The sequence below is a fragment of the Stegostoma tigrinum genome, chromosome 7 (genome assembly GCF_030684315.1).
Source record: "Stegostoma tigrinum isolate sSteTig4 chromosome 7, sSteTig4.hap1, whole genome shotgun sequence".
Lineage (NCBI taxonomy): Eukaryota > Metazoa > Chordata > Chondrichthyes > Orectolobiformes > Stegostomatidae > Stegostoma > Stegostoma tigrinum.
Window position 1 is genome coordinate 47369639 of NC_081360.1, and position 27376 is coordinate 47397014.

At 39.7% G+C, this 27376-nt stretch overlaps 1 protein-coding gene across 11 annotated transcripts in view; it reads left to right on the forward strand.

Annotated features, from left to right (window-relative positions):
* The window catches only part of chn1 (chimerin 1), a 171758-nt gene extending 144955 nt beyond the window's left edge, over positions 1-26803 (forward strand). For all 11 annotated transcript variants that reach the window (XM_059647206.1, XM_048535082.2, XM_059647204.1 and 8 more), the window contains 3 exons: positions 5876-6013; positions 16125-16230; positions 19984-26803. In XM_059647206.1, the coding sequence (XP_059503189.1) occupies positions 5876-6013; positions 16125-16230; positions 19984-20155 (416 nt within the window). In that variant the 3' untranslated portion in view covers positions 20156-26803. The remainder of the gene's footprint in view (positions 1-5875; positions 6014-16124; positions 16231-19983) is intronic.
* The last annotated feature ends 573 nt before the right edge of the window (positions 26804-27376 follow it).

Below are 27376 nucleotides of genomic sequence, written 5' to 3' on the forward strand. Positions count from 1 at the left end.
CCGAGCTCAGTCAACCTCTCCTCGTAAGACAAGCCCTCCAGTCCAGGCAGCATTCTGGTAAACCTCCTTTGCACCCTCTCCAAAGCCTCCACATCTCTCCTATAATAGGGCGACCAGAGCTTGACACAAGTGTGGTTTCACCAGGGTTTTGTAGAGCTGCAGCATAACCTCGCGGCACTTAATCTCGATCCCCCTGATAATGAAAGCCAAAACACCATATGCTTTCTTAACAACCTTATCCACCTGGGTGGCAACTTTGAGGGAGCTATGCACTAGAACACCAAGATCCCACTGTTCCTCCACACAGCCGAGAATCCTGCCTTTAATCCTATATTCAGCATTTAAGTTCGACCTTCCAAAATGCATCACTTCGCATTTATCCAGGTTGAACTCCATCTGCCATTTCTCAGCCCAGCTCTGCATTCTGTCAATGTCTCGCTGAAGCCTGCAATAGCCCTCGATACTATCAACGGCACCTCCAACCTTTGTGTTATCAGCAAACATACTAACTCACCCCTCAACCTCCTCATCCAAGTCATTTATAAAAACTACAAACAGCAGAGGCCCAAGAACAGAGCCCTGCGGGACACCACTCACCTCCAGGCAGAATACTTACCATCCACAACCACTCTCTGCTCCTGTCAGCCAACCAATTCTGAATCCAGACAGCCAAATCACCCTGTATCCCATACCTCCTGACTTTATGAATGAGCCTGCTGTGGGGAACCTATCAAATGCCTTGCTGAAGCCCATGTACACCACATCCGCTGCTCAACCCTCGTCAACCTGTCTCGTGACTTGCTCAAAGAACTCAGTAAGATTTGTAAGGCATGACATGCCCGTCACAAAGCCATGCTGACTCCCTTTAATCACGCTATGCTTTTGCAAATAGTCATAAATCCTATCCCTCAGAATTCTTTCCAAAACCTTGCTGACCACAGACGTAAGACTGACTGGTCTGTAATTTCCAGGGATTTCCCTATTACCTTTCTTGAAAAGAGGAACAACATTTGCCTCCCTCCAATCTTCCGGTACGATTCCCGTGGAGAGTGGGGAAGCAAAGATCTTCACCAGCGGCTTAGCAACCTCCTTTCTCGCTTCCCGGAGCAACCTAGGATAAATCTGGTCTGGCCCTGGGGACTTGTCAGTCTTGAACTGCCGCAGAAATAAGCTAACTGCCTGGATTTCTAGCCATCATTTCTACTTCGGATGAAAATATTTTTTGTCTATTATATTCGAGCAAAATCAGCATCAACTGTGGAATGCAACAGGTATGACCTGGCACTGACTCCTTTTGGCAGCTATATTATCCATGGTGCTCTTATGTATTTTTGGCGACACAATTGTCAATGTCTACCTGTATGCCTAAGCTGATGGTAAGGTGTTAATCCTGGCAAGCCTAGGGCCAGTTGCATCATGCCCTAATCCATAAATTGCTATTTGCTGATGACACTGCACTGGCATTTTGTGCTGAGATGCATTTGCAATAAGTTGTAGGTAGGTTCTCCTCGGTCTGTAGGGGATTTGGACTGACAATCAGTTACCAAAGTCCAAAGTAATAAAGAGCCAGAGACTCCAGTTTTGATCAGCATCAAAAACCTCTGAACAGCTTCACAGACCTTGGACCAATAATTACAAGCAACCTGTCACTTGACACAAAAATCAACACTGGGATTGCCATGGCGCAACTGTCATGTCAAAGTTGAGAAGTCCAACAGCAAACTAACTGAAAGTTAAAAACTAGAAACTGCGGAAAAGCTCAGGTGGCTATTGAACTTGGGAGGCAGTGGCCTAGTGGTGTTATCACTGGACTGTTTGGACTGTTACTGCAGTGACCCAGCTATGTTTTGGGCACCCAGGTTCGAATCTTACCATGACAGATGATAGAATTTGAATTCAGTAAAAATGTGAAATCAAAATAACCATGAAACCACTGTTGATTATCAGGAAAACCCATCTGGTTCACAAATGCCCTTTAAGGAAGAAAAACTACCACCCTTGCCTGATCTAGCCTATATGTGACTCGAGACCCGCAGCAATGTGGTTGACTGTTACCTATCCTCTGGGTTAAGCAAGACATAATGGCATGGCGAGTGATGCCCTCATCCCATTAATGAAGTTTTAAAAAGCATTTTGCAGCAAGACAGAGTGCTAAATATAAAAGTACCCAAGTGTGCATGTTTGCTGTTTTCAGTCACTACTGACTCCATTGGCTGGGTCATGTGAATAGAATGGATGACAGCCACATCTCCAAAGCCACGTGGTGTATGGCAACTTTGCTGATGACACTGGACCAACAAGTTGTCTACGTCTGTGGACTAGGATATCTGTGCAGAAAACCAGGATTGGAGTCAATGCGTAGGAAATCCCTACTGCTGGTCGTCATGCCTGGAGACACATAGTCAGGCAGGGCATGTAAAAAGCAGAAGACCAAAGAAAATGAGAAAATGGCAATGGAAACTAAGGACTTTTGGAAAAAAGAAAAAAGAATCAGTCAACTTCAGCCCAGTGTTCGGCATCTGTGTCAGCTCCAGAAGGGATTGTCACTAAAGGATTGGCCTCTACAGCCACAATAGATGACATTTGGTCTACAAGTGTTGTATACCAGTTGGAGTCCAATGTGTATCAAGATGGATGAATGCATCATCTGTCTCACGTACATAGATACATGGCAGCAAAAGGATGGATAACAGAGTGAATATGGAGAACCAGTGAAGACGGGTTATTATAAATTTCAAATTTATAAGAGATTCTTACACAAATTAGGGATCATTGTATTGGAGGCAATATATTAGCCAGAACTGAGGACTGGTTAACAGACAGAAAACAGAATTGAAATAAATAAATAATTTTTAGACAGGACGACTGCAGCTAATGGGTACCACAAGGATCAGTGCTTGGGCCTCCGCTTTTTACAACCTTTATCAATTACTTTAAGAGGAGCAAATGTAATACCAATTTGCTGATGATACATAATTAGCTGGAAACATAAATAGTGAGCAGGGTAGCAACGAAGCTGCAAAAGGATTTTGGTGGCTTGAGTGAGTGGTACGAAAACATGGTAGACAGAATATAGTTGTCTTCCATTAATGGTGGAATTGTCAGTATCAGAACTGGAAGTGAATGACACTTTGCACTATGGTTGGGGCAGCTACAAATGATCATGAAGTGGCCAGCTAATTAGCTGTGTCTGGATGAACAACACTGCAAGTCATTTAGTAGAGACTAGTAGGAAGTCACCAGCCCAATCACTACCTCCCAAGGGCAAAGATCCAGGCATCACAATTAGACGTTATCTGGACAGGTATTCATTTCCTGCAAGTTGGAAGCACCAGTATGGCTATTGGTCTGGAGACTTGACCTCTGTAGAAATGCAGTGCTGATACCATCATTGTGTCTCTGCACAGACAAGTGGCCTAACATGTCAAGTCTTGTTTGGCAGGGATGACACGTTGTGGGAAACCTTCCCATCTGAGCAAATTGCTGGGACAGCAATCATTAACCCCTGTTGATTGTTATACAAGCCTATCTGGTTCACTAAGAGAGGGGACAGTTAAGGAATGGCAATAAATGCTGCTTCAACCAGTGACAAAACTTTCTGCAGCCTCTTTTCTGCTCACTGCTCTGCATGGTGCTGAGCCAGCCTCCACGGATTCCTTTGTAACTGCACCATCAATATCAGAAGTGATAGGATAAGGTGGTGGCATTCCTGAATGGCCAATATTCCAGGAACGTGAATTTGAATTCCACCATGGCAGATAATGAAATTTTAATTTGTTAAAAATCTGTAATTAAAAGCTCATCCAGTGGTGACAACGACTGTTATTTATTGTTTAAAAAGAAAACCTTTCTTGTTCTATGATTTCCAACAGCCTGCTGTTCCTATCTGGTCCGCTCCACCTATAACTCCTGAACCACAGCAATATGGTTGACTCTTAACTGCCCTCTGGACAGTTAGAGGTGGTCAGTGAATGCAGGCCTAACCAATGACCTCCACATTCCTAAGAATGATTTTTTTTAAAAAATTGACCCATCATCATATCTGCCTAACATTATCTATTCATAAACTGCATGCAAAGATCTAGTCAGCCAATTATTTGCAGTTTTCTGACTTGTTGCTGCCCAATAGGATGCCCATACTTAGAATTGCAGTCATCCCATCCCCAACCTAATCTATCTTGATCAATATAACCTCGTCAGATCTCTGTCATTACCACTTCTTGTTGGTACAGCTATGTGTATGAACAATGGATCTGTAGAAATGGAAGCTATGACCATCCTGGATCTCTCAAACACTTTTGAGTTTATCACCATTGCCCTTGAAACACGTTCAAACAACCTAGCCTTGCTCTTAGTTAAGTTCCACCCACCCCCTTATGAGCCACAACTGCTGATCATCGAGCTAGCTCCAGTATAGTGGTACATTTCTCCTGCCAGATAAGCATCCTTCAGTGGGGAGCAGCAGAAAATTCCACCACTTATATGAGAAATTATGTATTTACTGAGTCTCATAGGAAACATGGATAAGCAGAATTCTGTAGAATCCCAACAGTATGGAAACAGGCCATTCAACTCATCAAGTCCACATCACCCCTCCGAAGAGCATCCGACCTAGACCCCTTCCCTATAACCCTGCATTTCCCATAGCTAATCCACCCAACCTACACAACCCTGGATAGTATGGGCAATTTAGCATGGCTAATCCACCTAACCGGTAGGTCTTTAGACTGTGGGAGAAAACCAGAGCACCCAGAGGAAACCTGAGGGAGAATATACAAATTCCACACAGACAGTCACCAAAGGCTAGAATCAAACCCTAACCCTGTTACTGTGAAGCAGCAATGTTAACCACTGAGCCACTGTGTCATGTCTGTAAATGGTGAGAAACTGGAATATGCTAGTGGTCAGAATGACCTTGATGTTATTGTATGTGAATCACGAAGTTAATATACGATTTCAGCAGGCTGTTTGGAAGCAATTGTATGTTAATATTCATTACAAAGGGATTGGAGTGTAAGAAGTAAGCTGCCTTACTTCATTATGTAAGGCCCTAATGAAATCATATCTCAACTACAATGTAGAGTTTTGGTTTCTTTACCAAAGAAAGGATATGATTGCTCCAGAGAGAATGCAGCAGAGGTTCAGACTGATTGAACACAGACTGATTCCTCTGTGATTATCCAACAGAAAAAGATTAAATAGAGCAGGCCTATATTCCCTATAATTTAGAAGAATGAGGGATGATCTAACTGAATAACAAAATGCTGAACAGACTGGATAGAGAAGATGCTTGAGAATGTTTGCTGATTAGGCAGTCTGGAACTAGAGATCACAGTTTCAAAATAAGAAGTTAGCCATTCAGTTGATGAGAAGTTTCTCCATTCAAAGGACTATGACTACTCCAAATTCTACATTGCAAAGAGCTATAGATGTTTGATTATTGAGTATATTCACCAAATAGATGGATAGCTTTTGGATACAAAGTAAATTAGTGATGTAGACTCGGAACAGGGTGTGTGAAGTTGATACTGAAGATCAATAATTATCGGGCTTAAAATATAAATCTTATTCCGACTCCTGTTTCTTATGTTATAACTTTCGTACACTTCATGTATCACCGTGAATAGTACATGTGATTAAAGCAAATGTCTTATTTTTCAGGATGCAGTCTAACATTCATGATGATGATTATTATGTCTGCAGCATAGTCTGCTGTACACTTCTTGTACAAGGATGTTGTGTGAAGAAATTAAAGAATTGGAAAAATAAAATAGGTTTTTTTTATTCAAACATATTGGATGTAATGCAAGAATGTTCTCATTATATTGCCCTGAATATGTTTTGCATTGATTATTTGTAAATATTTGTGTTCTAGATGGTGAGAAAGCAGATATTTCAGTAAATATTTATGAAGATATAAATATAATCACAGGTGCACTTAAACTGTACTTCAGAGATTTGCCCATTCCACTTATCACATATGATGCCTACCCAAAATTTATTGAAGCTGCACGTAAGTATATTGGTTTTATTTTTAGCAAATATTCATATTATTGACATTTTTTATATATATATATGTTGTTAAGCCTGCTAAGACCCATCATTTGTCAACAACAATCTAGGTATTCTGTTCAGAGTTGGAAACCGTATTTCCAACCCTAACTGGGTTAAAAATCACCCATTTAATTTTGGATATCTTCTGCATTGATTATTCTTGGACATGAGATTCCTGTCACAAGGAATGCAAAAAACCAGAATGAAGAGACTCAGTGTGGAGGCAAAGTTCTCTTTTGTAGCCGTAAGTGTGCTGTGTTCTGTGACTTAAATGTCCAGCAGCACAGCCAAATAATTCAACAGCTCCTGTGAACACTGGTATTTAAGCATAGAAGGGCAAGGGGATTAAGCTGCCGAGTACATGAGGGACCAAGTTGGGTGGAGTGCCAGGTAAATAAATGAGGGTTTAGTAATGAGAAGTGTTGAGTCTGGTGGAGTTGGGGATCTTGGGACTGATGGATGAGAGGGTTTGGGGCGGATTCAAGGGGAAGTCAGGCCAACTGGGCCCAAAGGTGTCAAGCCAGCATTGCGGGGGAGGGGAGAGTGGTGAGTGTTGGGCCAAAAGATAATAGGAATGCATCAGATCAGAAGTGGGTTATGGGGAGGATATTTGCTTCTGGGGTGCTTCAGGTTGTCAGATTGGAGTGTTGTTTCGGGTCAAGGGGCTGCCATTTGGATGGTGGAGGGGTTTAGAAGGGGGCCATGTCCACAAGGTCAGGAGGGGGAAGGCCTTGGATCAGATCAGGTTGCAGGGAATGATCAGGCTGGGTGAGTGATTGTCAGGGGTCCAGGGTGTCATGTGTCAGATGAGTGCAATTTTGGGAGTTCAGTGGTGAGTTAGGGTTTCAGTTTAATAATTACCCAGGAGTTATAGTAGGTTTTTGATCCTTGGTAACTATTAAACTTAAATAGGTCATAACCCACAAATTCTCCAGCTTTGTTGGATTCTCTTGGAGGGTTCCAGATGCAGAGAAACTGTGCATCCGAAAACTCTGTTCCCTGGGCAATTCCCATCATGTCTGCTGTCAGGGATTTCACATCGTTCCATCACTCAACTCTGTCTGCTCTGCTCCAATGACTCTTTGATCTTTAGAATAACTGGGATAATAATGAGTTTGTCAATTTGTTTTTAAGCTGTAATTGCCTGGGATGTCTTTAGGTGGCGCTCTGATATCATTTACAAATTCACTGAATCATACATTTGTTACACTTGCCAGTCAGAGAAGCTTGTGACTGTAGCTTTTTTGCTTTAAGGGTTTGGTTCCCATCTATCTGCTATTTCACACATTGGCCACCTAATGGCTTAATACCAGTGTAGCATCTGTAAAACTTTACGAATGAGTATCTAACATCATCATTCATATGTCTAAAGATCACTGTAAAACCACTCTATAGTCTTCTTGCTTCTATAGAAACAACCAAATTTCCCACGGACAAGATTTTCCAGAAATCATAGATATGACTGGAGAAGTGAAATCGGAGAAAACTGGAACTAATTCGCATATGTAAGAGTTCAGGGTCTTCTGGATGCAAGTTTGCTCACTGAGCTGGAAGGTTTATTTTCAGATGTTTCGTCACCATTCTATGTAACATCATCAGTGAGGCTCCGGTGAAGCGCTGGTGTCATGTCCTGCTTTCTATTTATGTGTTCAGGTTTCCTTGGGTTGGTGATGTCATTTCCTGTGTTGGGGTTCAGGGTCTTACAACTCTAACTTTGTCAGTCTTTAACCATTTAAAATTCATTTATCCTTTTAAGACTATAACCATATAGGCAATGAGATATAGTCTGATATTATTAGCAACAAAAATCATACTAATTTAAGTTTAGGGAGCACTGTTATTGTTTCAATGTGGGTCTTACCTCCCGATTAACCTTGGAAACAAGTGGGCACATGGTCTCCTTTCCCTAACACTTCAATTTTGGCAGTTTGGTATGCATTATCCTGGCTCTTAAATACTCAACTTTATATAGTCCACACATGTTGCGAGCAGCTGTTTTTCTAATCCATTCTGGTGGTCAGTTCATACTCATGATCAATGGCATTCCTCAGACACTGATTCATGAAGTACACAATTAGTCACTGGTTTTGTTTACAGCAGAAGTCTCCTCTAATGCAGCAGCTATCATGAGAAAATCTCCGTGTTCACTTATCTGAGATATGAAAGTAGTGCGCAAGGTGCAGCTCATTACTTTGAGACCCTTCATTCTCAGTGTTTAACTGATGTATAGGTATCAATATTGTATATCTTATAGAATTTTCAGTAAAATGAGTGCTTGTCAGTGTTTGTCTGAAGTGTCTACATCGCTCATGTGGAATTTTTGTATGGAGCTACCAATGCTGGGGATATGAATTCATCAAAATTGAAAACGTTGCAAAAGAGAACATGGCATATTACATTACATAAAGCATTTAGATTAATACAGAAGTTATAAAACTATTTCATACATAAAATCTGCATATGTATGAAACCAATATGTACATTGTGTAAAAATGAGGTAGCATGATACTCTTATGAAATACAATAGAATACACTCAATTAATACATGTTCATAAGTAACAAGCATAAATAAAAGACTAGAGTTGGAATCTGAAAGGGGAGTGAGTGACATGTTATGTGGAAGAAGTGGGTGATAAGTATGGCAAGGCCCATCTCGATGTTGGGAGCAAATCATGCTTTTTTTTTAAATGCCTTTTCAAGCAGCGTGGCAAGATTCTCGCCAGACATCAGTGAAGTGCCAGTTGACAACAATTAATGTTTGTTAACTACTTTGTTCATGGCACAATTCACCTCGTTAATATTTAGCCTTCCATCTTACCAAGCTCACTGAATGAGCAGAACGTGAGGAAAACTCGACAAGGAAATCAGAGCAGGCATCTGATGCATTCAGCTCACCATATGCACTGGTGAACCTCCATGTTGGACACTGGGCACCAACGTCACAGGACCACTTTTGGGGCACCACCACAGACATTGACATCTCACATGCCAGACTCTCAAACTCTGATGGCACATCTCCAATCCATTTATAGAACACTCCTGTACTTCAGTTCGGCAACTAACATTGTAAGGATACTGTGCACTCAAAGACACACACCAAGCTCATTGGATTGAAGCAGACTGCTACTTTAGGCCGACTGCCTGTTGTCGTAAAGTTCACTCACTTTATTCCTATTTAGATGCTCACAGCTAGCCTACCTTTCATGGCTTTGCCTTGCCTTTTTGCACTCTGCCCCCTCAGCCAGAGATAGCAAGCTCATTTATTGCTGTTTGCGGTGCTTAGTACAGGCAAAATGTCTTGAAGTTTGACATTGTTGTCAGCAGGCCTCAGTCAAGTCAAGGCAATAGTCTTCACTGTGGGGTTCCTATCACACTAAGTCCAACGACAGACTCCAGTATCAGTACAGGCTGAGTTCAGGGCCATCAGAATCAGGATCTTGCCCTGATGAGGGGAGAGAAGTCAAAGGACAGGCAAAACATCACCACCTTGACTCTTCCTCCCTGATGTGGCAGTTTTCCTTATGGAATGAGATAGAGGTAGGTATTACAGGGAATGAAAATGCGTGACACTGCTATTACTGTTAGTGCAGGTGTGAATGTGTGCATTGTAGAGGGTGTACAGTGATAGTGATGTTGTGGGTTGGAGTGGGTTAGGACAATTGGGAAGATGATGCAAGCAATAATGAAAGTTGTAGAGCAAGAGCCTTGGTCTGAGGTGGGTACAGTACAAAAGATAGATGGAGTGTGATGTATTGGAGAGAAGATAATGTCACACAGTTGCGGAGTGGAGAAAGGGCTGGGCATTCCTCCAGATGTTTGAGACTGCACAAACCTCAGTGGCAACCTCAGACCAGGCCAGCATTGTCAAGTGCCATAGCCTGCACTGCTTGTCTTGGGGGAGCAGGAAGCCTGAATCATCCCATCCTGCAGGACCTCCAGTGCTCTGCCTGTAAAACATGGTATTGATTTCCCTGTCTGTCGCATTCAGGGAAATTTTCAGCAACTGCGCAGATCAGCTTCGGATTAAAACTGCTTTTAAACAATGCATGTGTTCAAAATGTGCTAGTGAATTATGGGATATTTGCTGCATGACGTTATTCTGAGAGCAGCACCTGTTAAAGATGGGTGGAAATGGGACATGAGAGACACCGTAGGGACGTGGCAGGTAATTAATAAAGCAAATTTGGTAAGATATGGCAAGCGAATTCAGTAGGCCTTTCAGTGAGAAACCTTCCAAAAAACAAACACAACTCCAGAGTTATTTAGAAAAATGTAAGCAAATGAATCACAGATCTTAATTCTCATGCTTATAGTAAAAACATGATGCAAAGGACTGATATAAAGTTTTTCCTTGAAAATGACTGTTTCTTAAGGTGTTTCGATGCGCTTAATGCGTGCAATTTATTGTCGTAGTGAAAGTGTAACCTGTATGAAACAACTGGTCCAAGCGGAAGACTCTTGATACATGTCTTATTTGTCGGGTTTCAATGGTACATTTAATGGCAAATGTCTTTGTGTATGGGTGCAGGTGCAGACAATGAGCAATCAAACTTTGTCTGTATTCACAGAAACTGATGACATTTTACATTTTTTACTTCACAGAAATAATTGCAATTAAACCACAAGCCATGGTTTTGCACATGAGCCTAAGGCCTATTTTTGTACATGTGTAATGCACATTTCTCTGTTATGAGATAAATTAATCAATCACATTTTTGAAATAATATTGTATTTAAAAAGTTTCTTTGATACTTCTCTTTCAACATTCTGACCTCAAAATCAGTAGGCAATGGTGTAGTGGTATTATCGCTGGATTGTTAAGCCAGAGACCCAGATAAAGTTCTGGGGACCTGGGTTTGAATCCTGCCATGGCAGTAGGTGAACTTTGAATTCAATAAATGTCTGGAATTAAGAATGTAATGATGACCGTGAATCCATTGTTGTTTGGCAGAAAAACCCATCTGCTTCACTAACGTCCTTTAGGGAAGGAAACTGCCATCCTTACCTGTCTGGACTACATGTGACTCCAGACCCACAGCAATGTGGTTGACTCTTAACCCCCTCTCCCCCCGAGCAATTGGGGAGGGCAATAAATGCTGCCTAGTCAGCAATGCCCTCATCCAGCAAATGAATAAAGGATCGTTTATTTTGTTTCCAGTAGGATTTTATTCAGAATGAAAATGAGTCGGTGTAAATCATGTCATTGTATACTGTCTGTTAGTAAGTACAATTGACTGATTACCCTACTTAGTGAGATAACTTGCTGAAAACCTGGAAGATCCCCTTGCTGCGGCACCATTCAGACTGGCATCAGTAAGGGCGAGATCCTCACTGGAGACACAGCTAGATCCTTGGGAATGTGTATCTTAGAGATCAGCAATATGCACTGTTGCTTTGCCACTGACTGCAATATGTCAGCCATTATTTATAAGGGATTTTTGTTTTATTTTAGAAGTATTCCTTCCCTATTTGATGATGGTATCTTCAAACATTCTAATTTGTATCAACAGGAAGTAAGGCATTCATGTTAAGTTTGCAAATGTTGCAAATTTAAATCATCTTTTAAAAGCTTTTGTGGGTCTAAATTGGATGACCTTTGAAAACAGGCATTGAGATCACAAAAGATGATTAAACAGTGCTAATCATGCTGCTCGTTGGCTGCAAGCGTCAATAAATGGCTTAAATTGCAACCTGCAAGCCCGCTTAAAGATAGCTAACACCTGTTAGAGGAAACTGCATTGTAACTTTTGAAGGCGCTTTTCGTTGCATAGGAACTGAATCTGACCCAAGGAACATGAAGAGCAGCATTAAGGAAAGAGCTGCTGCAACACTTCCAGCTCCCTCTTGAATATATCTAATGAACTGGCCCTAGCAGTTTCCTGTGGGAGAGAATTCCACAGGTTCACAATCTGAATGAAGAAATTTTTCCTCATCTCATTCCTGAATGGCTTATCCTTCATTCTTAGACTGTGACTCCTAGTTCTGGACTTCCCCAACATCGGTAACATTCTTCCTACATCTAGCTATCCAGTCCCATCAAAATTTAATATGTTTCTATGAGATACCCCCTCATCCATCTAAATCCTAGTGAGTACAAGCCCAGTCGATCCAGTCTTTCCTCATATGTCAGTCTTGCCATCCCAGGAATCAGTCTGGTGAAATGTCACTGGATTCCCTCAGTAGCAAAAATGTCCGTCCTCGGACTAGGAGACCAAAACTACACACAGTACTCAGTGAGTGGCCTCACCAAGGTCCTGTATAACTGCAGCAAGATATCCTTACTCCGATACTCAAATCCTCTCACTATGAAGGCCAGCATGCCATTAGCTTTCCTCACCGCTTGCTGCACCTGCATGCCAGCCTTCAGAAACTCTTCCGCTGTGACATCCAGGTCTCATTGCGCCTCACCATTCCCTAAACTTCCACCATTCAGATAATAATCTGTGATCGAAGTGGACAATCTCACATTTATCCACTTTATGTTGCATTTGCCAAGTATTTACCCATTCACCCAATCTGTCCAAGTCACCCTGCAGCATCTTAGCATTGTCCTCACAGCATACACTGCCACCCAGTTTAGTGTCATCTGCAAATTTGGAGATACAGTGCTCAGTTCCTTCGTCCAAATAGTCAATTGTGAACAGCTGGTGTCCCAGCACTGAACCCTGCGGTACCACACTCATTACTGCCTGCCACTCTGTAAAAGGCCTGCTTATTCCACTCTCTACTTCCTGTTTGCCAACCAGTTCTCTATTCATGTCAATACATTACCTCAGATACCATGAGCTTTAATTTTCCTTACCAATCTCTTGTGTGGAACCTTGTAAAAAACCTTTTGAAGGTCCAGGTACACAACGTCCAATGATTCACCCTTGGTCACATCCTCAAAAAATTTCAGCAGATTTGAAAAGCATGAGTTCCCTTTAGTGAGTCCATGCTGGCCAGGAATGATTCTGTCACTGCTTTCCAAATGCCCAGTTATTACATCCTTAATAATTGACTCCATCATTTTCCCACCACTGATATCAGGCTAACGGGCCTGTAATTCCCCATTTTCTCTTTCCTTCCTTTTTTAAAGTGTGGGGTTACATTAGCGATCCTCCAGTCCATTAGAACGCTTCCAGAGTCTACAGAATGCTAGAAAATGAATATCAATGCGTCCACTATTTTTAGGGCCACTTCCTTAAGTACTCTGGGATGCAGAGCATCAGGCCCTGGGGACCTATTGGGCTTTAATCCATCAATTTTCCCAATACCATTTCCTTACTAATAAAAATTTCCTTCAGTTCCTCCTTCATCCCTGACACACTGTCCCCTCGTATTTCAGGAAGGTTATTTGTGTCCTCATTAGGGAAGACATTTCCAAAATATTTGTTCGACTGTTCTACCATCACTTTGTTGTCCATTATGAATTCACCTGATTCTAACTGCAAGGGACCTACATTTGTCTTCACCAGCCTTTTTCACTTCACATATTTATAGAAGACTTTGCAGTCAGTTTTTGATTTCCGCAAGTTTATTCTCTATTCTATTTTCCACTTCCGAATTAAATCCTTTGACCTCCTGTGCTGAATTTAAAATTTTTCCCAGTCCTCAGGTTTGTTGCTTTTTCTGGCAATATTATATTTGTCCTCTCTTTGGCTTTAATACTATCCCTGATTTCCCTTGTTAGTCATGGTTGAGCGACCTTCCATGTTTTAGAAGATAGGGATGTACAATTGTTGAAATGCATTCATGTGTTCTTTAAATGTCTGCCATTGCCTATCCACTGTCAATCTCTGAAGTAACCTTGGCCAGCTTATCCTAGCTAAGACATGCATCATGCCATCAAAATTAGCTTTCTTTACGTTCCGGACCCTAGTTGTGCCACTCTCCACCTAAATGAAGAATTCTATCATATTATGGTCAGCCTTTAGAACATAGAACAGTACAACACAGTACAGGCCCTTCGGCCATGAAGTTGTGCTGAACTTTTACCCTAAACCTAAGGTCTATCTAACTTCCACCCCTACCTTGTGCGATCATCCATTTGCCTATCTAATTGCAGCTTAAATGCCCCTAATGAGGCCGACTCCACTACCTTCTCTGGCAATGCATTCCTTTGCCAAAGGATCTTGCACCACAGGTTTGCTAATTAATCATCTCTCGTTATACAATACTCAGTCTGGGATGGACTGCCCTCGAGTTGTCTCCACAACATATTGGTTGAGGAAACCATCCATCATGCATTTCATGAAATCCTCCTCCAATCCATGGATACTAGTTTGATTAGTCCAATCAATATGTAGATTGAAGTCACCTGTTGTAAAGAACTGTTGTACTCTTACTGTGTGCTGTAATTTCCTGTTTGATACATTCTCCAGCCTCACAACTGTTTGGTCTTTTTCCCCTATGGTGTTCCACAGCTCTTACCCACCCCCCTCCCCAATACAGATTACACACTGTTCAGGCTAATGTCCTCCCTTACTATTGTGTTAACCTCCTCCTTAATCAGCAACGCTGCCCCACTTCCCTTTCCTTTTCAGCTATCTCCTGAAAATTAAATAACTCTAGATATTGAGTTCCCATCATTGGTTACCCTGGAGCCAGGTCACCCTGATCCCAATTACATCATATCAATCAATAACTGTGTGTGCAGTTAATTCATCCAGCTTCTTACAATTGCTCCTTACTTTGAGACACAGAGCCTTCAGGGTCATTTTTTTTGGCATTTATTGCCCTTTTAGAATTACAGTATAATGTGGCCCTTTTTGATTTTTGTCTTTGGTTTATCTGGCCTTCCACTTTTACTTTTCCCTAATTGGCTTTTGTTTCTGTCCCCACTTTGATTTGTTCCAACTTCCTGCATTGATTCCCATCCCCCTGCCACATTAGTTAAAACCCTCCCCAACAGCATGGACAAATACTCTTCCAGGATATTGGTTCTAGTCCTGCCCAGGTGCAGACTGTCAAGTTGGTATTGGTCCCAGCACCTGTAGAATCATTTTCCAACATCCCAGGAAGTTTAATACCTCCCTCTTGCACTATCCGTCAAGCCACATATTCATTTTAGTTATCCTGCTGTCCCTAATCTGACTGGCTCATGGCACTGGTAGCAATCCTGAGATAACTATCTTTGAGACCCTACTTTTTAGTTTAATTCCTAACTCCCTAAATTCAGTTTGTGGGACCTCATCCCATTTTACCTGTATCATTGGTGCCTATATGCACCACGGCAGGTGACTGTTCACCCTTTCCCTTCAGAATTTCCTGCAGCTGCTCCAAGACTCCTTGATTCTTCCACCAGGGAGGCAACTTACCATCCTGGACTCCCGCTTGAGGCTGCAGAAATCTATTCTCCTTATCTATTCCCCTTACATTGAATTCCCCATCACTGTAAATCTGCCACTCTTTGTCCTGCCCTCCTGTGCAGCAGGGCCAGCCACAGTGCCATGAGCCTGGCTACTGCTGCTTTCCCCAGGTAAGACATCTCCCTCAACAGTATCCAAAACGATATATCTGTTTTAGAGAGAGGTGACTGCAGGGGACGTCTGCACTACCTTCCTACTTTCTTCGGTCTGTTGGCCACCCATTTCCTATCTTCCTCGGTAATTCTTATCTATGGTGTGACCAACTTGAGGAAGCTTTGAAGTTAACAAATACCATAACATTTCATGTAGAGTTCTGTAACAGCAAGCAACAACAGAAAGGACTAAACACTTGGAGATTTGCGTGAACAATGATAAAGCAGACAGTTTACACTAACTTATAAGTAGTTGTTGAATGCCTTTAAATACAAGTGAAGATGTTCCTTTGTGCTTCTGAACATATGTTTGCCTGTACAAAGTTATACATGGAGCTCCAGAATAAATTGTTATTGCACACTAGGTCATGCCGTGATCTCCCTGTTCTGTTTATTGTATGGGCGTTAACACATCCACCAATATTTAACAATACTATAATAATAAAAGTTTCACCTAATACATATTTAACACCATGTTGGAGCAGTAAGGGCACTTATAGTACCCAAAACTAGGCTCTAATAAGCCCAATTTCTTGACATTAATGTTTTGATATTATTTTGATTGCAGAGATTCCAGAACCTGATGAGCGATTGGAGTCAGTTCATGAAGCATTGAAAATGTTACCACCTGCACACTGTGAAACCCTGAGGTACCTTATGGCTCATTTAAAAAGGTAGATCATGACCGTTCATATTAATCATTTGTAAGTAAGTGCAGACTCATTAGGAAACTTTCCATTTGACCTTTTGATGTTTTCTGTCAGAAATATGCCAATTTTTTAAGCAGCGGATATAACTTGTAATTCAGTTATTTTATTTGCCTATACTTTTGTGCCCTCGTACATCTCTCCAAAAGTCATGCTACTCCTGACTTAAAGGGAAACAAACTAAAACTCTCTTTAAGCAATCTGACTAATTGTGAATGAAAAGAAAATCACAGGGGATCAAATGATGCCAAACCAGTTTCTCCACATCCTATTGAATTCAATTAAGAATAGTGAACTTACATTTGGAAAATCATATTAATGACATTGGAATTTAAATTTCGTCAATTTGCTTTCTGTGCTACCGTTGCATTTTTTAAGAAACCCATTGAATAACTGTCTATTTTTTAACAGTTCAGTATTCAAGTTCTGAAGATTGAAATTTACCATATAAATTATTTCATTAGAATGACCCATTGGCTTCTAATGACTTGATTTAGTGATCAATAGAATATTAAGGTTGCAAATGTCAGGTTACGTGTCAGATATTAGCTCTCGGGGAAAAGCATGGAGTTCATGATGGGAACTGAGGACATCGGATTTGGTCGTTTGATTTTTTTTGTTGAAGAAAGTTTCTGTCGTTTCAATAGTGTATATTGAACAAGAAATTTGACAAATTAGGAACAATGGAGGGATTGAGAGAAGTGGCAGCAAGGCAGAGTTTGGTGTTGCCCACGCACATATGAAATATGACGTGTTTTCAAATTATTTCAGCAAGGGTAGCATGTAGATGATAAATAGGAAATGGCCATGAATAGATCCTTGAGGAGCACCAGTGTTGACCATGCAGGAATGGCAGCAGAAGGTCCCTAGCTATAACTATATAGATAACAATGAAGCAGGATACTATAGTGCCAGACAGCTGAATTTTGGTTAGATTGGATACCCATGTCAAAGGTTGCATGCAAGTTAAGAAGCATGACAAATTGTAGCTTTCATGATGACCATCACCTAGCTTGTGGTTTTTAATGCTGTAAAAGGAATGGAAATTTAATTGGAGGGATTTCAATATCGATTTGACACATACAAAAATACCGGTGAGGAAGAGGAGATTGGAGATAGGGCAGTAATTTCCCAGGGAAGCAGTCAAAGATGTACTTTTGGGGAGAGGGTTCATACCAGAAGTTTTGAAGGACAGTCTTACAGAACTCACAGGAACTGTTAATGTCAAATATCATGGAGATCAGAAAGCAAAATTAGGTTGTCAGCAGTATGGTACGGATAGTATCTAAAAGATCAATAGCTTATGGTCCATCTGGTTTTTAGCAAGTACTGCAACCAAATGGACCACCTAGCATCTACCAAGGCAAAGGAATGGCAATGACAAATGTATTGAATACTGCAAATGCCTTTGACCCAGACAAAATTTTGGCAATAGTACTAGAAACTTGTTTTCCAAAACTAACCGTGCCCCTAGATAAGCTGCTGGAGTATAACTATAACACTGGCATCTGCCCAGCAATGTGAAAAGTTAGCAAGATATGACCTTAACATGAAAAGCAGGACAAATCCAATGCAGCCAATTACCACTTTCTCAGCATACTCTCCACCATTAGCAAAAAGATTGTCACTGTATCAAGCAACCATTGCCCAGCAATAATTTGCTCAATGACATTAAGTTTATGTTCATAAGGTCCACTCAGCTCCTGACTTCACTCCAACTTCCAAACAAGGTCAAAAGAGCTGAACTAGAGGTGAGCATCACTTGTCATCAAGGCAGCATTTGACCAAGAACTGCATCAAGGAGCCCGAGTAAAATTGGAGTCAGTGGGAATCAGAGGAAATCCCTCACTTGGTTGAAGTTGAACCTGGCTCAAAGGAAGCTGGTTGTGGCTGTTGGATGCCATTCATCTCTGCCCCAGACATCAATCCAGGATTTCCTCAGGGAAGTATCCATCTTCACCTGCCTCATCAATGGCCTTCCCTCAACCATAAGATCATAGATTGGGATGCTGATGCTGTACAATGTTCAGTACTACCTATGACTCCTCAGACTCTGAAATAGCTTGTGTTCGTATGTAGCAAGACCTTGACAACACCCAGGATTGGACTGATGCCACAAAAGTGCCAGGAATGACCATCTCAAACAAGACTGAAGTTTACCATGGCCATTTGACATACAATACCATTACTGTCATGAATTCCAAATTATGAGTTCCAAAATACCACCATTCTGGGGGCTGCCATTGACCAGAAACTGAACTTCACCAGCCATACAATAGATACAGTAGCAAGTCAAAGGCTAGCAATTCTGGGGTGAGCAACTCACCACATAAATTCCCTGTGCCTGCCCATGATCTATAAAGCACAAGTCCGGAGTGTGATGGAGTACCCTCCACTTGACTAAATGGTTGCAGTTCTCGTAACACTCAGGAATTTTGACATCATTGAGGACTAAGTAGCCACTTGATTGACACTCTATCCATCACCTTCCTCATCAATTCCCTTCACCAGTCTTTGTAGCAACAGTTTGTTTTGTCTGTAAATGAGCTTCACTAACTCGCTCAGACTTCTCTGACAGCACATTTCAAATCCTCAAGAAGGACAATGGCATCAGGTGCATTGGAACACCATACCTTCAGTTCCCCTGCTAACCATGTGCCATCCCTTCGCCACTGGTGTTGTCAGAATCCTGGAAACCCGTACCTTTAGGACTGCATTTGATCAAGAAGGCAAATTACCACCTGATCAAGGTCAAATAGGGTTGGGCAATAAATTCTGGCCTAACCAACTATACTCACTTCCCATGAATCAGTAAAACATAGGCTGATGGAACAGGAGTTAGATCTTGTGGACAAGATGAACTCAGAGAGGGCATGATGGGAGATTGAAGAGAAGCAAGAAAAGCTATAGGTTTAGGGCTGGGATGGTGGTGGTTTGGCCCGGGGAAATGTTTTTCTCGGTGGGCTAGCAATCTCATGACAAATAACTCCACGGAGGTCAGCATGAAGGAGGCCAAAAAAAGGAATTTAGTCAAATGCTTCGTGGGAAGAAGTAGCCGGTTGGTTATCTGTGCGTTGTAAGATATTCCTAGAATTGTAAAGACTGTCAAAGTTTGGAAAAAGTTGTTTTGATTGTTTGATGCTACAAAGTTTGACCATAGAGGTCCAGACGAAATTTTCTTGAGCTTGATGCTTGGAGAATTTAAGGAGATTGAATATCGTTGACAAGGGTTCTTGAAAGGACATGTTTGGCATAATCTGTTGAAAGGAGCAAACTTAGAAGATGAAATTACCTTGTTTGATACTTCTTCCTTCTATATCTAGTTGTATCCTATTCAAGAACTACACCACATTAAATAAAAAGAAATTCTTACTTATTGCTTTTAATAGATTTTATCAAGTTTAAATGAATGTGACACCACTAGATAACATTTAATTTGAAGCATTCCTAAACAGATAAAAGTATTTCAATACAGAGTGCCTTTGAGTCCAATAAAGTTTATTCTTGTTTGTAAAGGCACAGCAACAATCTCAACTTTTCTATATTTTGAGTATCTGTTTGGAAAACTGATTAGTATAAGGATTGAATGTCGAAAGTACCAATATATTAAATTGTATTAATTTTCAAATACTGTTGATTTGTGTTTAACTGCATAGTCTTTTACCAAAATAAGTATTGTAATTCAGTAGTTACTAAGATGAATTGTTGCTTTCTTCCCAGGGTAACTCTACATGAGAAAGACAATCTGATGAATGCAGAGAATCTGGGAATTGTGTTTGGACCAACTCTGATGCGAGCTCCAGAACAGGATCCCATGGCAGCCTTAAATGACATACGTTATCAAAGACTGTTGGTTGAGATGCTCATCCAAAATGAAGATATTTTATTTTGAAACTGTTAGGAGGGTAATTTTAAAAAATGGTAGGAAGAATGAGTCAAATTATTTTATCTGGTTAATTGTTTCAGTGAGCGGGTTGAAATGACAGCTATTCTTTGTACTTTTTTATAGTATACTTAACTCAGACATACAGTAATGCAATTTGGAGAACAAAAACTTCCATGTTTGACTTGTGTTCTTTCATATAAATTAAAGCTGCTGCACGTACTCGTCGGAAATCTGTGATGAAAATCAGAAAATGTTGCTTTTTTTTAAATCATATTTTAAGTGAATTTGACCCATGTTTGTAAAATTGTGAGATTTGTCAAATTATTTAACTACACTTGTATTTTAGCAGTTTATAATTATGAACTAAGGATAAATCTACAATAGCAGATTTCAGAATATAATATTGATATTGCATTTGGTGACACGTTCCAGTGTTTATTTCTGCATTTTGAACTATAATGTAGTTTGTCAGGGTTGTGTAAATTGTGCTTATGGATCTCTTTCTATTTGAAACAAAACGCTTTGTATAATATTTCCATACAAACTGCATAATCAGTATCAGTTCCAGTTGAAACACAAAACAATCACTAGTTGATTCCTCATGTAACTTTTGGGGCTTTTTTAAAAATTTGGCATGCAAACATTATTTATTAACATTTACATCTACAATGTATATTTTAGAGTAAAACTTACATTGGTTAGATATTCAGTGAAAGTAGCAATTTACGTGAAATTACTAAATAGTTATTTAATTGCTATGATTTCAAACTATGGAATCGTAGAGTCAGAGAGTTATACAGCATGGAAACAGACCCTTCGGTCCAATTAGTCCATGCGAACCAAATGTTCTAAACTGATCTAGCCCCATTTTCTTGCATTTGGCCCATATCCCTCCATCATTCAAATACCCATCCAGTGGTCTTTTAAATGTTGTAGCTGTATCCGCCTCCTCCACCTTCTCTGGCAACTCATTCCATACGTCCACCACACCCTGTGGAGAAAGTTGCCCCACAGGTCCCTTTTAAATCTTTCCATTCTCACCTTAAACCCTCTAGTTTTGGACTCTCCTACCCTGGGACAAAGACCTTGGCCAATCACTTTATCCATGCTCCTCATGATTTTATAAGCCTCTGAGGTCACCCCTCAGCCTCCAACACTTTAGGAAAGAAAGCCCCAGATTATTCAACATTTTCCTGTAGCTCAAATCCTCCATCCATGACAATATCCTTGTAAATCTTTCCCAAACCCTTTCAAGTTTAACAATGTCTTTCCAGGGCAGGGAGATTAGAATTGAATGTAGTATTCTAAAAGTGGTCTAACTGATATCCTGTACAGCTGCAACATCGCATCCCATGTCCTATACTCAATGCACTAACTAGTGAAGACCCACATGCCAAACGCCGCCTTCACCACCCCTGTCTGCCATGATTCCACTTTCAAAGAACTATGCAGTTGCACCCTTAGGTCGCTTTGTTCTGCAATGCTCCCCAAGGCCCTACCATCATGTGAATACTTACTACCCTGATTTGCCTTACCAAAATGCAACATCATACATTTATCTATATTAAACTCCATTTGCCATTCCTCAGTCCATTGGCCCATCTGATCAAGGTCCCGTTGTACTTTGAGACAGCCTTCTCTGTGCACAACGTCCCCACTGTTGGTGTCATCTACAAACTTACTAACCATACACCCCGTATTCATGCTAAAATCATTTATATAAATGAGGAAATGCAGTATGCATAAGTTATTGGATGATAATGGACATTGATGGCATTTGAAAACTATTGAATGGAGGGAGAACTAGCCCATGGCAGTGCATGTTTATTTATTGATGAATTAAAGACAAGGTCAAGGAATATGCCAGCTTCCGAGTACAATGCTCATTTGTGTAGGTGAATAATATATATACATAATGTTACATTCTAAATTACTTATGCTCTGAAAACATGTTTGCAATGACTTAGATTAAATTCACTTTTAAAGAAGTATTTTGCCTAGGTCAATGAAAATTATATAAGTCCAATGGAAATATATTTCCCTTCTTTAAATTTATACTTTCTATTATTTCTTTGGTCATTTTACTATACAGCCACACTTCTACTGTTAATTTTAACAATAAATATCCCAAAGAATCACCCAAAAAACAAAATGTCCATTCACTTGGAGTGTAGACAATTGGACAAAGTGCTATCAATAGAGGAATAAATTAGATGCACTAATTATTTAATATTATGGAGAAAAAAGAACTTTTTATACCTCTATAGAAATGTATTAGTAGCAGTTAAATTCAACATGTAGCATTATAAAAATATTTTGAAGTAATACTGTTGAATCTAGGTGCAAGCAATATTCAGATGGGCTTTAGTTTTATATTAAGTGGAAAATAGATTTTTAATGCAAGGTAATTAATTGCAGTCATGAGCCATGACTAGTTTTTGAATTTTTGTGTAAAACATAATTTATTTGCATCATTATGGTTTGGTCTCAGGATTAAGTATTTGTTTCAAAAACCATTTTGCTACTTTGACATATATATTTGATTGCCAGCTGTATCTGTGAGATGAAAAGCTATTTGAATCTAATGTAAGTGCGAGCACCTAATGTGGTTATGTACGGAGCACTCTTTAAATTCTTTTGTTTACTTGTATCTTTAAAGGGCTTTGAATGGCAAGTATGATTTGATATCCTTTTAGTCAGTTAAAGCTGTCAGAAATCGTGGCATGTCAGAGGTTCCACAAAATATCATATAAGATTAATCAAGAAACATGGTTAAGGGTTTTTTTTGTTGAAGATCAGTGAACTTGAAGTCGTTTGATGCTTTTACTGTTCCAAAGGAGCAGAATACTATAATAAACGCAAAGTACTACAGATGCTGGAAATCTGAAATAAAATCAGAAAAGTACAGTTACAAAATTTAATCGACATTTTAATAGGTACATGAATAGAACAGGTTTAGAGGGATATGGGCCAAATGCAGGCAAGTGGGACTAGTTTAGTTTGAAAAACTTGGTCAACATGGAAGAGTTGGACCAAAGGTCTGTTTCCGTAAGGTCTGACAGCATCTACAGAGAGAGAAACAAGAGTTAATGTTCCAAATAAAAACCGAAAGAACTGCAGATGCTGTAAATCAGGAACAAAAGCAATATTGCTGGAAAAACTCAGCAGGCCTGGCAGCATCTGTGAAGAAAAAATAGGAAACGTTTCGGGTCCAGTGACCCCCTCTCAAAACAGTTCTGAGGAAGGGTCACCAGACCCGAAACATTAACTCTGTTTTTCTCTTCACTGACCTGCTGAGCTTTTTCAGTGACTTAGTTAATGTTTTGAGTTTGATATAAATCTTCGTCAGAGCAGAGTACTCTGCTAGTTACTAGCTTAGAAACAGGTCTGAAAAATGTTACAGGTAGCAAGAGAAAATTGGCGATAGAATAATGTAGCCAAATATTAGTTCCAGTGCTAAAACAGCAAGTAGTAGTTAAAATCTTAAAGATCTCCTGGATATTTAAGTTTTTACACTGGAGATTTTCGTTGCAAATGTTAAATTAGCAGTCAGAAATTGGTGAAAAGAGTATGTTCAAATGCACAAATATCCTTTTCATTGAGCAAGTATAACATGACAGCCAGCAACAAGAGACTTCTGGCAATGCATATTATAAAAGTATAAATCTTAGGTAATTAAAGATAATACAGCAACCTATAAAGTAAAATAAGAACATTAAAAAAGTGGGAGCAGGAATAGCCAAATAACAAGTTTATAGCTGATCTGATACCTAACGACATCTTCCGTTATGATTCCTATGTCTTTGATTCCGTTGCTATCTAAAAATCTATAGATATCCGACTTGAATAGTCGACAACTCAGCATCAATAGCTCTCATGGACCACAGTTTCAGGACCTTTTAAGTGAAGAAATTCTTCTCATCTGCGTTCTAAATGGTCAACTCCTTATCTGAGACTCTGGCCCATATTCTAGACTGCTCAGCCTGGGGAAAGTATTCTCACAGTATCTTACTTGACAAGTTCCTACAGAATTTCATGTTTCAATTAAATCATGTTCTAACCTTCTAAATTTTAGGGAAATTGAGCCTGGTCTCTCTCTCTCGCTCTCGCTCTCGCTCTCGCTCTCTCTCTCTCTCTCTCTCTCTCTCTCTCTCAGTAGGATAATTCTGTCCTTGCAAGGACAGTGAACATTTATTGTATACCTTCCGATGCGGGTGGATCCTTTGTAAACCGAAACGCCATACAGTATGCATGGTGTGAGCCCCACAAAGTCTAAAGCAATGTATTGCAATGTCTTCACTCTAATACACTCATCCCTTTGTAATATAGGTGAACATGCCATTTTCCTTAATGCATTGTTTCCAAAGAAATCTCATCACTCTGAAATTAGTATTTTCCAGTCCTTCATGGTTTTAAAAAATATTCAGCTTTTCTAATTTTTCGACCAAACTAACTTCAGATTTCATCCGATTCTATTTAAGTGCATATCTAAATCATTTTGCAGTCTCTTTGCATCCTTCTCGCAGCATATATTCCCACTTTTAGTCATCAGCAAACTTGGATACATTACATTCAGTCCCATTATCTCAGTCATTAATATAGATTGTAAATTGCTGAGGCCTAAGTACTGATCCTTGTGGAAACCCACCAGTCACAGCCTGAGAACCCAAAAATGGTCCAATTATTCCTACATTGTTTCTGTCTGTTAATGTTAACCATTCCTCAATTCTAGCCAATATATTACATACTCTTAAGTTTGTATAGCAATCTATTTTGTGGCAATTTATCAAATACTTCCTGAAAATTGGAATATACTACCTCCTTTATCTACTATATTAGTTACAAAGTCAAACTTTCTCACAGGTTTTTTGATTAAATGTAGGTAAATTGTTAATGAGTCAAATGTGAACAATTCTATGGAACCTATTTTTCTAATCAACCTGATATTACATAACCTCTGGAGCAGGAGGGACTTGAATCCAGGCCTCCCAATCCAGGGGTGTGGGAAAGGTTTTGCCTTTCCTTTTTAAACATGCTTGATCATGTCTTAGCGGCAGCATTTAGAAACTTACTTTCTGTGTATACATACCAGTGACTGTTGGACCGATGTTATGTAAGATGATAAAACAGAAGTGAAGTTGCATTGAACTATAACTGGAGTGTTATACTATGTAATAGTTGATATATTATTTAGAAATGAAGGGAAAGTTTAGATCTTGATATTACTCTCTCAAATGAGCTGAAGGAATGGAGATGAGAAGGTAGAGCTGTATTTAACCAAGAAGGTATCTTCTTGGTCAGAAAATCTGTTCTCACAGGGCACATGATCTAAAGAGACATCTGAGGTGATTCTTGCAGGAGGAGGTTAAATCTGGAGATTGACAAGCCTGCTGCTTTTTACGTCTTGATGAGGCCAGTAGAAATCACTGAGAAATGACTGGCATTTTTCCTCACACATTTTAATAATTGTTTTGCCGGCATTTTGTGTTTTATCATTGATACTGAAACCAATTAATCCACGTGTGACAGATGTGAGGGAATATATATCCTTTATGGATATATACACCTGTTCGTGGTTTTAAAAAAAAATGCCTGCTTTATAAAGGGAGAACAATTTTACAACATAACACACATTGCTGCTACTAAGGTGGTGCTATGTCCTAAGTGCTGTACTGTTTTTAAAAATATGTATTATTTCACTGGATGTGGGCATCACTAGCTAGATCAACATTTAGTTTCCATCCCTAATTACTTTTGAGAAGGTATTGGTGAACCACTTGTCTATGTGGTGTAGTTATACCCACAATGTTGATAAGAAGGGATTTCCAAGATTTTAACACAGCAACACTGAAGGAATGACAGTGCAGTTCTGGTCAGGCAGTTCGGAGGCTTGGAGGAAAATTTGAAGAGGCAAAGCTTTCATGCCACTGCTGCCCTTATGCTTCTAGATGGTAGAGGTCACAAGTTTGGAAGCTGCTGCCATAGGAGCTTTGGTGAGAAATCATAGAACCAATTTTTGGGGAATTTCAATCTGCTACATTTTGAGCTTAATTAGATGATCCTCTGAATAGATTGAAAGGTGATTTTTAAATTAGCAGCTCCTGGTTAGGTCAGAATAACCGTCCAGTATTCAGTAAACTATTGCTCTTTCATTTTTTTAAAAAAAGTATCTGTAGTAGACTTTAATATTTGAAATGTGAAATTGTCAAAACTCATTTTTAAAATCCTAGTGGCTTTGTCACATTGCTGCTCAGAGTAAATGGAATGTCATGAAATTTTATAACAATGGGGTTATTATTGTCATAATTCCCAAAATATTATAGTGAATGTACATTTCAGTTGCAGCGTTCCTGTAAGTAAGCATAATTTAATTGATAGTCAAGAAAATTTGAAAACTGAAACATGCCAATCAATTTCAGTTTGCAGCTGAGTACCACCCTGCAATTTACGATTTTTTTGCATCTGTAAGATAGTGTAAGATCTGGATGGAATGTGTTGTCTGCATGTGCTGATGTGCCACTTTTAATATATTATGGATAGATATAGAAAATGTTGAGAGTTGCTTGCAACTTTATTATCTGTAACTTCTTTGTGTTTTATTTATGACATATTAATGTGAACTGCTTGACTACCAAAATAAATGTGGACGATTGCTGAGAGACAAAGTATTGAGCTTTTATTGACCAGCTTCTCACCTGCTACTGTGTTGCCCCATTTGCATTTTTCTGATTAAGTGACATAGCAAATTAAACAGAGTTGCAAACGTAATTCTGTAACTCAGTCAACATGAAATGGGTACAACCTTGTTATGTGTCCTTTTGCACATGCAATATTAATTTGATTTCTGACCAATTCTTATATTAACCAAACTTCTTTGGATATTCACCAATTCATTGAAGAAAATTCAAAGAGGATAGTTTTAATTTTGATACAGGATCTCAAGTCTAGATTGAAAATAGATTTACATGACCTTTAGTGATTTTAAGAGCGAAAGGAAATAGTGTTCCATGTTAGAAGCACCTGTTTGTAAATTGATTTCAATCCTCTTGATATGGAAGTTGGTGGTGTGTGTCCAGTCATTAAGATTAGAGTCCAGTTTACTTACCATGATAAGTACACTACTGGAACTATGAACCAAGAAAAGATCGTATGTCAGAGATTTAAGAATGAACTAATATTCTGCATGATATTTTCAGCGCTGAATTCATGAAAACTTGTTTGAAAAAT